At 36.8% G+C, this 12,621-nt stretch overlaps 1 protein-coding gene across 9 annotated transcripts in view; it reads left to right on the plus strand.

Moving 5' to 3' along the window:
• Nucleotides 1–9,973, plus strand: part of MBTD1 (mbt domain containing 1) — an 81,424-nt gene extending 71,451 nt beyond the window's left edge. For all 9 annotated transcript variants that reach the window (XM_023732746.1, XM_023732747.1, XM_023732749.1 and 6 more), the window contains one exon: nucleotides 6,760–9,973. In XM_023732746.1, coding sequence (XP_023588514.1) covers nucleotides 6,760–6,878 — 119 coding nt within the window. In that variant the 3' untranslated portion in view covers nucleotides 6,879–9,973. The remainder of the gene's footprint in view (nucleotides 1–6,759) is intronic.
• Nucleotides 9,974–12,621: the final 2,648 nt, after the last annotated feature.

The following is a 12,621-nucleotide window of genomic DNA, read 5'->3' on the forward strand; positions in this document are numbered from 1 at the left end:
TTTTAGAATTCAGAATTTTTTGAATTTTAGAAAAATCATTCAGTGTGTATAGCATATATTATGTAATACCGCTTGCAGACTCTGGAGCATTTTCTGAAGCAAAATGTATATAAAATTTTACATTAAATAGGTCAAATATAGATTATAAATAGCATCACCAAATAAGGTCAGGTTTTGTTACGAAGGTTGTATGAAAAGACTTGTTGAATTTTGGACTTGAGGATAAGGAATTGGGCTATATTAAGAAGAAGCAGTCTTCATTGTAAGGGTGCTTGCTATCTGCTCCTTTTAATTTTTATATTACTCAGCAGGGAGTTTATTATAAATGTTCCCCACAGAATTTTAATTACCAAAATGAGAAAGAGTGTGGGGTCCAGAAACCTAAGTCCAGTGCGAGCAGATTTTTGTCAATAGCAGATGGGTCACAAAACATTTTAATTATTTTTAAGTTTGCCTGCAGATTATTACATTCTGACTCTTTTGTTTCATCTCGTAGCTCTTTGGTCTTTTTGTACTTAAGATCATCCATCCTTATGTTCTTTGGTAGTGCTCATTTTTTACAGAAATAGGCAGTTGGATGGTTTTATTGTTCTAGCTTGTTTTCTAATGAGATGTGTTTATGTTATCAAGGGATAGCTATTAACTAGTGACTTTGAGAACAACAGTAATGTTCTGCCAAGAGGATCATACAGACTGTTGCCCATACAGCATCTGTCCAATCTTGAAAGCCTCTTTTTCTCAAGCTGTAGTAATTTTAGAGCAGGAAAATCGGCACTAATTTGTGACATAGTTTTCTATATTGTTTTCAGGGGCTACTGTGAGTAGTAGAAGGTTGGATATTCTCCTTGCGTAGCACAGTAGGAAAGGCTAAGTGACTGCTGCACGTGATCTGAGTTTGGCAGTGGAGAATTCACGTGTACTCACAAATAGATTAGTTTCCAGATCATTATACATAGGGATGCTGTCTGGTTAGATTTATCTTTAGTCCTGATTATGGGAAGCACAATTTGTGATTGGTCTTGGCCTGGGTCATTATACACTCTGAAAGGAAACAGACAATTTATAATCACAAAGATATGTAAGCATCTCTCAGCTTTCAACCTGATTAGTGCAACATGCTTGGTGGTTCCATATTTGGATATGATTGTGGCAGAAGTGCAGATTATTTTCTTGTTGGTGGTGAAAGCATTGAAGGTTATGTTTGCTTATAAACTGTAACCATAGAGAGTGAGAGTTTTGTTTCAAAAAAAATTAGATTGCTTAAGAAGTTATAGGCAACAAGCTTTAAATTTTAGAAGTGCTTTTCAGATTAAGAATTATACCATATTTTTTGCAAATAATGCGCCCATGTAAATAACGCACCCACACATATAAAGCACAGAAATGATGAAATTAAGTAAAACAATTCTGGCATAGCATGGTTGGCAAAAAATATAATGTGCGCGTTATTTGCGTAAAAGTACAGTAAGTGTTTTCTGAAAGAGTGGAATTTAAACCAAAAGTTAGGGGAAGCACATTAATATCAGTAAAATCCTGCTACCCAGATAATACATTTAAACTATTGAACCTTGATTTCTCCTTGAAGGCCAATTGTTTGGGCTTATGTGGGCAGTAAGATGCTAACCTAAAATTAGGGTTTTGAGACTCTCTCTCTCTTCCATTGGGTTCTTCACCCCTCAAGTTGAGTCTCTGCAGGTTTTTTTCGAAGGAAGTAAACCAGCTATTCTCCACACGAAACGCTCTCTGTAGGTCATTTTGGTTTTGTTTTAAATTGTTTGAGAGTCAGGACCAGGATTACCAGCCTCTCAGAGAGTGAAAATAATCTCCATCACCCCACGCCCTGCACACACACACACTCCTTTGTTTTCAGAAGTACAAACCCTGCATAGTTGGTTCTCTTTTCAGAGTGTCCTATGCAACACAACCTTTCCTAGTTATATAATGCAGTTTTCTTACCACGCATGTAAGTAAAAGCTTACTTTAGTCTGACTTGATATTTAGAGAGGAAGATTCCAGTTGGGAAGAAGCCTATCAGTTTGTCGAGCCTGCCCATGACAGGTGGGGTGCGGAGGAGCTTCTCTGGTGACGAAGAGTTGACTCCTCCTCCATATCGAACCCTTCCAGCACAGACGGCCCCGGAGGCCTTCCCACCTCCCAGCACTAGCCGGGAGTTCAGTCCCAGCCTCAAAACAGGTAACTAGTCACATCAGCACCTCAGGTACTACAGAGGGTGAAAGTGCTGGGTAGGGTGGTGGGAGACAAAGCATGGTCTGGCATGACAGATGCTGACTCATTAAATTTTTCTTTTTCTTTCAACTAAAAAATTCATTTTCAGTAGTCCTTGATAGTCACTTCACTAGATGACTCATCAGAGAAGGACTTTTATTTTGATATAAAACTACTTCTGAGCTTCGAATTAGGGTAAAGGTACAGTTCCAATTTATGGAATTGTGAGACAACTTAGAGGGAATATTTCATGGTTTCATTAAAAACGGTTGAACATCTTGCGTCATAGAATTCCACTATGTTACTTGATCTGGCAGAGAAATATGTCACTGGGGATTGATCTGGTTAATGAGATTGAAAGATGAGGCATTGACAAAGGTTCACAGCGTTCCTTGGTGACCCGTTCATTGGAAAGGATGTGTTTGAATTCCATTGTAAGTTTGGCTCTGGTAGTAGCATGTACCAAGATCTTAGTTGAACATTGTGGACTTGGAAATATGATAACCTGTATAAATTTCGGTGTTAAATGTGAGTGAAATCTATTTCCATAATTTCACGTTTATGTATGTACAGTGGCTAATCAGGTAAATGACATTTAATTTGCGCTTAATTGGTTAGGCCAAGGTAGTAGATTTTAAAGAAGCTTGGGTGATTCTGCTTTGTAATTGCTAACAACAAATGTGGTGTTATCATAGGCTGTCTCAGAAAGGTTTCACTTGAGTATGATGAAATTTAGACTTGCATAGAAAGCCAGTAGCTTCAAAGCCAGAGTTGTATCTGCCTTGGTATATATTCTGCCATATCCTAAATACTGCTTTTAAACTAAATGGTTTCTATAATCAGCCTTTTTTAAAATGTGTTTTGTGTGTTGAAAGCCTAGATGGGACTTAGTAGCTAGTTGTGTTTTCTTGTCCTCCCTCTGTTTGCTAGTATGTTTGCACCTGAAGTTATCATTAGCCTTTTTTGCCATTTTAGGATGTGTTATTTAGCTTCTGCCTCCCTAACAGCGTATTAGGTCGTCTTCATTCCTCCCATCCTGTTTTTCTGAAGATCACTCTAATACCCTTTCATCTAGAGGAAATTATGATACCTGCTTTGTATGAAGAACATATTAGGACTGAAAAGCCAGTGTTGTCTGTTCTTTAATGGAGAAGTCTATCTAAAGTGCATTCTAGTTTCATTTCTTGTTAGTATATTTGCCTTAACTTTTTCTTTTTGCAGTTGTTATTTATGAAATACTCTCCTTTTACCTTAAGTAATCAACTGTGGTTAATGTGGGCCCTGAATGTATTTGAATTTTTGTTGGATTTTGGATGTTATTTTCTTTAAGCATTAGACTGATTTTGGAGATACGTGTTGCATTTTGTGAGAGGTTACTGATCGTCACGGGAAACAAAAGTTGGCTTCTGGGATCGGCAAAACCCAAGAACTAAGTAAATGTACTGAATGGAAATCGTGTGGCCTCCTAAGCGGGCTTCTTTCTTCCTCCATTGTCTGTAGTGTCTTTGGAGCTAGGGGCACATTTGTAGGACTTGATGTGATCTCATTTTGGGGAAACTACGTGGAGACTACATTGCTACCTTAGCTATCCGAAAGCTACGCTTTGCTTAGTTGTTTAGAGTTTATTATTTCTGGGCTTTCTAGCTGGGAAAATATGATTTTGGTTGATTTATCTCCTGAAGTATTCGTGATTAGAGTCAAAGTGCCTCCCTTTGAAAAGGGGAGCTAAGAAAATGTATATGTATAGAAAGTGACATTCAGCCACAGAACCTATTCTGTCTAATCTGTCATTCACTGGTAATTAGACTTGGAAAGGAGAAGTGATTAGTGTGGAGATACCAGACAGGCTTTATTTTAGGTTCCATGAAGACAATGAAAATTCACATTAAAACATACCACATCTGAGTGAATGTTTCACCTGTATCTTGAGTGACTTTATTTTAAGCACATTACTTCCATGTTTCAACATGAGTAGAAGCATAATCCAGAGATTTGTTGTTAGCAGTAAATGCATATAGCTTCAGAGTGTGCTTTAGAATCTCAAACTTACATTTGAGTTTTAAAAAAACATTGGTTTGAATGCAACGTGTTCAGATCTTGAAGCACGGTAATTCTTTTTCATTCATTTAGTCATCTGGTCATCATATAACAAGATACGTTTTAATCAACCTTTTATTGTGGGTACTGCACCTTTAATGAAACTTGTGTTTTGTTTTGTTTTTCTTGTGTTTATTTTCATGGCATCATTACAGTGTCCCAAACACTTTATTAATGCATGTTGGTTAGATTTGAAGGATAAGTGTCATACATTTTATTCTCCATGAAAGCAGTTTATTTATATTAAGTAGCTTTTTAAAGAAAGGAGGAACTGCATGGTCTTGTTGGCTTTAGTTTCAACAATCTGATTTGAGAGTCACTTTGCTGTTTTTAATGTAGGCATATAATGTATTCACTTTTCAGTCTTTGGGCTATTAAATTTTTCACAACAAGTACCAAAGTAAAATAAAATAAATTTGCACCTTTTCAAAGATGATTCCTTAAATAGTAAAGTAAATAAGATGCCAAGGAACATTATTTTTTAAACTAATTTTTTATAATTAAAGACAAAGTATTTTTCTGTGACTATACTGTTTGACATTAAAACTACAGTCATTTGAATATTGTTCCACATGATGACAGTTATTTCTTCATGAAAAACTTAATTGGCTTACGACTCATCTAAATACTCTTGAGTGCTAATTCTCCTTATAAATTGATTTTTTTCCCAGTATGAGCAGTTCCCAGTTTACATTCCATATATATGCATTCTCTCATCTCAGTTGTACTAAAAGGATCCATAATGGAAGGGGGAAAAAAAACAATTTTGAGCCTTTATTTGGAGCCAGGTGCCTGCAGGGACCAGGCAGGTAGCCTCAGTGAGTGAGGCTGGCCAGTGTGAGTGTGACTCCCACGTTGTTGCTGTGGTGAGCACTGGGTAAGATGGAGATCTCAGGCTAATCATAGCCACTCAAGAGTGTTAGTCTCATGTTGCCAACGCCTCTGTACTTTTCAGATTTTTATATGAAATGTCTTGTTTCAGAATATTTTATTCAAACTTAAGAACCATAGGGTACAGGCAAGGGTCTGGAGGAGCACAGTTTGTGACCTCTGATTAGCGGACCTATGTGTGCTGAAGAAGTTGGAAGAAGAAGTTCACAATGTTTGCTGTGGGACTAGATTCCAATGACTGTTAGCACACAGGACTAGCTCACCTTTTTTTAAATTATTTGAAACTTTACCAGTTCCATTTTGATTAAACAGTAATTTTTTTTAAACCTGAGCATCTACGAGAGATCAGTAGTTATTGAGGCTAGTCCTTAACACCTAGCTGAGCTCAGCTGCACAGAAGAGGGAATGAGCATATTTATTAGAGCAAAGTAGAGAAGTAATTTTTTGAAGGGAGGAGCTCTGTAGGAGATAAAGTAGGCTTCAGGGGAATGATTTTGAACAATCTAAAACTACTGGGTAATGGTGTTGAGGAGCAGTAACACATAAAGAGGGGTTTATAAAAGGTAATAGGAAAATTTCATAGTTAACCTTAGCCTGAAATTTTTGCCTAGGACCAAGGCTGGGCCCATGAAAAGGTAGAAGAAATTTTCTTTCTCTTCTCTTCATCCTTGCCCATGTACCGTAAGAGCCCTGCTGTCACTATACATTCTAACTAGCATAACAGCTACATTGTAGATCGAGTAGACCTCTGTGGCTATCCAGAGCCTAAACCCGCTTAAACGATTGAAAACCGAAAAACTGTTTTCCATAGAAATAAAAACCTGACCTATTGGTAAATCGAGGACTGCCTATGCTGTTTAATTGAAAAGCAAATCATCAGATAAGAACTCAGACAGGCAGACTGCTAAGTGATCCCATTGGTAATGTTAACAGTTTTGCACCAATGATTCTCATATTGCTGGTATGAACAATTTTTTTTTTTTTTTAACTAAAATGATTACTCAGCTTTTCCTTGATTTTAGTTTTTAGTACTCATATTTTCCTGCAGGGACTCTTTAATAAAGTTACTCCTTGGGAATAATAAGATTATATTAAAGTCATATTTATTGGGTTGCTACTTAATATTGTCGTTCAGAACCGTGTAAGAAGTATGTCATTGTACTAGACATTGACAGAAAAGTGAATACTTAATCATGAGAAAAATTCTAATTAATGTAGTCAAATTAGTAAGCTCTATTATTTTGAGCATTCTATTGAAAATGTCCAGTGAATAATATGCAGTATTGTTCCTTTTTTAGAACATACCTTAATTAGCTGTTAATACACTTTGAAAACTAAAATCGATTGAATGCTTATGCTTCAGAGTTTTAATTTTAAAGAGTTTTTGAAGTTGTATTAAGACTTAGTATTATTATTATTAAGGCTTATTAAGACTTACTAAAGTCTTATTAATGATAAAGCTAGTGGAACATGAAGATAAAAGGCACTCTGAATATTCCAGAAAGGCTTAATGACACTCTGCGTTTTTATCTGTCTTTCATACAGTGACTACACTGCAGCTGAAGGAGGAGTTGCTAGATGGAGAGGATTATAATTTTCTCCAAGGAGCATCTGATCAGGAAAGCAATGGCTCTGCCAACTTCTACATCAAACAAGAGCCATGAGGCAGCTCAGAAACCGAGGGCAGGAGGGGAGGCATTTTACACGGGACTGATTTATCATCAGTCCAGTTGTACAGCAGAGCTGTTCTACTGGGACATTTTGCTAAACATAGAAAATTTCAGTTCCAGATTTTTCAGGTGGGTGGGGAAACTATTTTAGTCTGGGGGGAAATTTTTCAATTTATAAAGATGGACAATTTTTGTGTTGTATTTGAAGCTTTTGAAAGAATTTTGTAATATTTTCCAAGTTTGGATTTATGTGCATTGTTAACAAGAACTGAAATTCTAATTTTTTGGTAAGACTAAAGTTTAGGTAGCAGGATTGAAGGAAATGAATTAAGAAGGATATAGGTGTAAATGCAAATGAACTGTTGTTACAAATGAACCTTTTTGGTACCTGTTGGGAGATTTTGGGATATTAGAAGTTAGGCCAGTCACATCTCCAGCTTCCTTTGCTGCAGAAATATGCAACTGAACCCCTCATGGTGGGTTCATCACCACATAGATCATGGAAGGGGTAATTAATTCTGCTTATTAGCATTTTATTGCAGCCCGTTTTAAATGTTTGTACAAAAATTTTTTTCATCCTGTGAAAAATTATTTGGAGTTCTGTATGGAACTGGAAGAACTCTTGATACTTTTATATGTTCTCTTTTAATTAAAAAAAAAAAAAAAAAAAAGATTAAAATTATCCTAACACTAAAGTGTTAAACTGGAATGGTTGATAAAATATACAGTATCTCAGTCTACATGTTGAGGGGTTGGGGAAAATGCAATATTGTCGAAAGTTTATTTTATTTTTCTTACTGAAATATACTCCCCATAAGGGATTCTGATCAGTTCTCTGCCATTTTTCCCTATCTGTGTGATAATACTTGGTATAACCACACCCCAAAACAGATATTCTGTATTACCAGGAAAATCAAACTAAAAGCTGTTTAAGGCCAAAATAAGTTTAGATTTCAAGATCATTCCAGCTCTGCTTTATCCTGGATTTTGTTAGAAAACCAATTTGAAAAAGAATTTAATTTTCTTAAAAGTCCATATATATAATAGAAACTGTCTTAAACTGTATTCAGAATTTAAAAAAGAATAGCTGATTTGGACTGTTTTAAACGTTCCCTATTTAAAAATTCATATAGCTTCCTTCAAAAAAGGATACACAAGGGTAAATTGGTGAAAGGTTTGCTCTCTGCATCTTCTGACTTTCTACTGAGCTGTGACTGAATAAGAGAGCTCTAGCGTTTACCAGTGAGGTTCATAAACTAAACTCTCAGGAATTAATTGCATCTGTTCTAGAAGTGCTTCTGGGTCTTAGCCTGGCCTCTTCAGAGTGGTAATATTGACCATCTTCTCTGGAATATAGGTAGGGCTAATTAGAAATTAATCAAAATGATTAACCTCTACAGTCCTTCAGTCTATGGAATGCTTTAAAAAAATGTTAATGGAAAGCCCCAGGAGACCATTTTAGGTAAGATTTTTGTTTGAATTTTAAAATGCATAGAAGTTAAAAAACCAGCAATTTATTTTCTAAAATATTGCTCTACTTTTGGGTATAATAGCATTGGTAATACACACAGGTTTACCTCATTCTATGCAAGAGGGGTTAATAACATAAGGTTTTGTAGTTGCTACTGGAAGTAAAATTTGTTACTTTATAGTGTAAGAATGTATGGAATTGCATGTCAACATTTCTTAATACTGACTTTAGGGGGCATAAATGCAGATCATATCAGCGCAAGTTGATTCTCGTGTCAAATGTATGTGAATTCAGCTGTTCGATTACTGGATATTTAAACAACATTGCTGAGAGGGACCTACTGTAAATGTGACATCCTCACACTTCCCAAATCTTTAACTTTTAAGAATCTTCCCATAAACTTAAAGCCTAGAAGACCTCCAAAGCAAGGGTTACAGCAATCTTTATTCTCAGGCTCAGTGAATTAAACCCAGGACTCTGGTTCCATGATACGGGCACAAGAAGCCAATTGTATGGCTAACCCTACCAACGCCTTGGGGTTAAGGGCTCTAGGGGGCACTGAATAAACCAAGAGGGGTATGATTTGGAGCCAGTCAGTCCTGGTGATTAGTTCTGTGAAATGCTCATTTGTAGCCAGGTTATATAAGCTTCCAATTCTACAGCAAAACCAGGCTGAGTGTTTTAGAATTTCGTACCCACTCAAGAAGTGTTTCTTGTCTTGATCCCGTGACCAGCAGTTAAAAGTTAGTAAGGACTTTCTACAGTCTAAACACAGTCTGAAGCCCTCTTCATTTTTTCAGGCTCTAACTCCTACTGCTAATAAACAGAAAGTAAGTTAATGCAGAGGAGATTTATGTCTTAGCCATAACTCAAATCGTATAATTCAATGGCCCCTGTTCTCTTTTACAGTTCAAAATGTACTGCTGACCTTGGGTTTGTTTTTATTTTTTTCTTGTTAGAATTATTTGGGGACTTTTGGTAGTTTAAACTCTTTAACCTTTTCCTTGCCGTGTATGAGGAAAGCTAAAGCTGTTATCACCTTCTTATTCTACGGATACTAACACGGGTTTTCAGTGTTTGTTTGTTTTTATTATTATTAATTTTGCGTGATGTGAATACCCTCTCCCGTCAATATTTGTATTATGGTGCTATATATTTGGTAATGATCCTTTAATATTGGGGAGGGATTTTAAAAATACTGTGATTAAACTGGGTTTCTTCCTTTGATTTTCATATTTTAAATAAAGCCACAGTCATTTATACAAAAGAAAAGCATCTGTCCCTGGGCACATCTTTTGAGGACAGAGGTCAAAGTAAACTGCATAAGGTTTTTACATCATTTCTGTATGTATTTGATATATAGATCAGTTATCTGTACAAATTTAATCTTTTATTTTCTTGGTAACTTGTGATCACTGAGAAAGTGTTTAAAACTTTCTCATGAAATGTATATAATGGCGTGAAAAATTCCTTCAGAGAAATTTATGTTCCTTTCATTTTTACCAAATTGCAAATTTTCAGCATGGATGTGAAAAGCATTAAAATTATAACTTTGTGTACAAGATGAAAATAATTCACTAAATTTGCCCTTTTTTACACAAAATAAAATGTCAAAGTTAAGTTGTATTTGAGCGATTCTTTAATTTTTGGGGGGGGTATTCAAAATATTGAGTGCCTTCTGTAAGCAGCCAGAGACCCTGTGAAAGTGAGATCAGCAGCTTCCTCCGTGTGCTCTGATAACATAAAGCAAGCACAGGAGTGCTGCCCAAAATTCAGCTTTCCACCTAATCTTATAGTCTTGTAGTCTAGCAGAGGAAGAGTTCACTTCTAGCTGGCAAGGGAGGAAGAGAACATAGGTAGACCTGTAGACAAGAGGAGTCCTAGGGTGGTGCAGACAGTTAACACATTCAGCTGCTAACCAAAGAGTTGGAGGTTCGAGTCCAACCAGAGGTACCTTGGAAGAAAGGTTGGTGACCTTAAAAAAAAAGAACTATTGCCATCAAGTCAATTCTGACTATAGTGACCCTCTTGAACAGAGGAGAACTGCCCCATAGGGTTTCTAAGAAGCAGCTGGTGGATTCAAACTACTGACGTTTTGGTTAGCAGCCTGAGCTCTTAACCATTACGCCACCAGGGCTCTTTAGTGATCTACTAGTGAAAAATCAGCCATTTTTCAGTGTACCCTATGGAGTATAATTTTACTCTTGACATGTGGCGTCACCATGAGTCAGGGTCATGGTTATGGTGGACAAGGTTGCATTTGAACTGGGATTTCACAGAAAGGTGCGGCCAGAGGGAAAAGGCAACAACAGCAGAAGCAGAGGTGAATGTGGACCATTTATGAGGAAATTAAATCACCTTAGCTAGAACATCATGTTTCAGGGTTGGCATGCTGATTTGTAAATACTTTTTTTTTTTTTAAACTCCATTAACCTCAACAGCAAAGTTCATAGGATGTAGATAAATTATCCCAGCTAGCTCTTGTTATCTACATTAAAAGTGAATGCAAAGAAACCTTCCTTTACCACCAGCTGATTTTTTGGAAAATTATTTACTTTTTACTGCAAAAGAAATTTGTAGAGAATTTTAGGCATGTAAGATAGTACATGAGATGGATTGGGTCTCTTCAGGGGTTGTAATTTCACACTTTAGAAAAATATAACACATTTCAAGTAAAACGAAAGTAGAAAATAGTTTCTACTCTGCTTTCTATCATAGATGGCTGAACAATTGCTATATACCAAAAAAACCAAACCCATTGCAGTCGAGTCAGTTCCGACTCAGTAGAGCTGCCCCATAGGGTTTCCAAAGCTGTAAATCTTTCCAGAATCAGACTGCCACAGCTTTCTCCCATGGAGCAGCTGGTGGGTTTGAACTGTAGACCTTTCAGTTAGCAGCCAAGCACTTTAACCACTGCACCACCAGGACTCCTCATAATTGCTCTACTAGTAATTCCCAGGTTGGCTCTCATTTAATATCCCCTGAGCCTCGATACATGTTTTCTTCTTTAAACTATTACATGCCTCTTGGGAAACTGGTTTCCTGGTATGCTTTACGCCCAGAACGTGTTCTGAGATTAACAAGAGTTTTCCCCAAAACAACTCTTCTAGCACTGTGTTGTTTTTCCAGCCTTGTGAGACAGGGACAGCAGTTAAACCATTTCCTTTTTATAGTCTTTTTTACTGAAGTTTGGGTATCCTTTTTGGCCTGTTAGGAATTCCATGCCCCAAGAGCAGGCCAAAATAGGGCTTGCCCACATTATGACCAGATAATGTAAAAGTAATGCAGCTTAAGTTTTAATGAAGAGCATATAAAGGGTTCTGAATGAATTGTCCACTTTCACACACCCAGCTGTATAGGATTAGGTCCTAAACCCAGCCTTACTCCAGGAGCAGGTACTTTCCATCTCACCATAGTCTCCTTTCTCATTCCGTTCCACCAAATTAAATTGTAATATCCAAGGCCTTCCCCTCAGCTGTCACTGTTTCAGTTTTGACTTTGCTTACCCTCCAAACTCAGGACTTCCTTGCGTCACTTAGGAAACTATATAAAGAGCAGAGCTGCTCAGGCCAGAACCAGGGTCCTTCACTTGCTAGTTATGTAACTTGGCTCAGTTTCCTCCCTTGTAAAATGGGGATACTAGGCCAACCTCCTAAATTCTTTGAACAGCCCTGACAGAGTAAGCCTGTACTTAACTGTGCTGCTGCTAATCCAAGGACCTCAGTCAGTGTGGATAAGAAAGTGTGGCAGCACGTTAAAATCGCAGATCCCCAGAATCTAACAATCAAACTTCATTACTACTTAACTGTGTTGAAAGCACATAGCATTCATAAACATACACGAATTAAATTTGAAATTGAAAAATAATTTAGAAATGTTAAAGTTTTTGCCAATGGATGACTTGAAACTAAAATGCTGACTTGTTTTTTGTAGTAAGTTGTCAATTCTTGTGTCATTGTCTTATATTTAGTGTAACCATATACATAAAAAATTGAGTACCAAATCTTTTATCTGGGAGTGACATTTAGCTTTCACCATTTTAGCAGAAAACTATTCATACATTCATGTACTTGTGTAATTTTTAAGCCACACCCCAGATGATAGTGATATTATCTATTTGTATGGATAGTTGCTATTTGGCATTACTCTGCCAACCCAACAAAATTAACCATAAAAGCAGGGAGTAAAAACACACAGCTTATAACCCAGGAAAAATAGGCATAACATCTCCTCCAAGTGAAGAGTAAGAAAGGGGGTGGGAGTGCA

The sequence above is a fragment of the Trichechus manatus genome, unplaced genomic scaffold (assembly GCF_000243295.1).
Source record: "Trichechus manatus latirostris isolate Lorelei unplaced genomic scaffold, TriManLat1.0 scaffold00054, whole genome shotgun sequence".
In the NCBI taxonomy this organism is placed as follows: domain Eukaryota; kingdom Metazoa; phylum Chordata; class Mammalia; order Sirenia; family Trichechidae; genus Trichechus; species Trichechus manatus.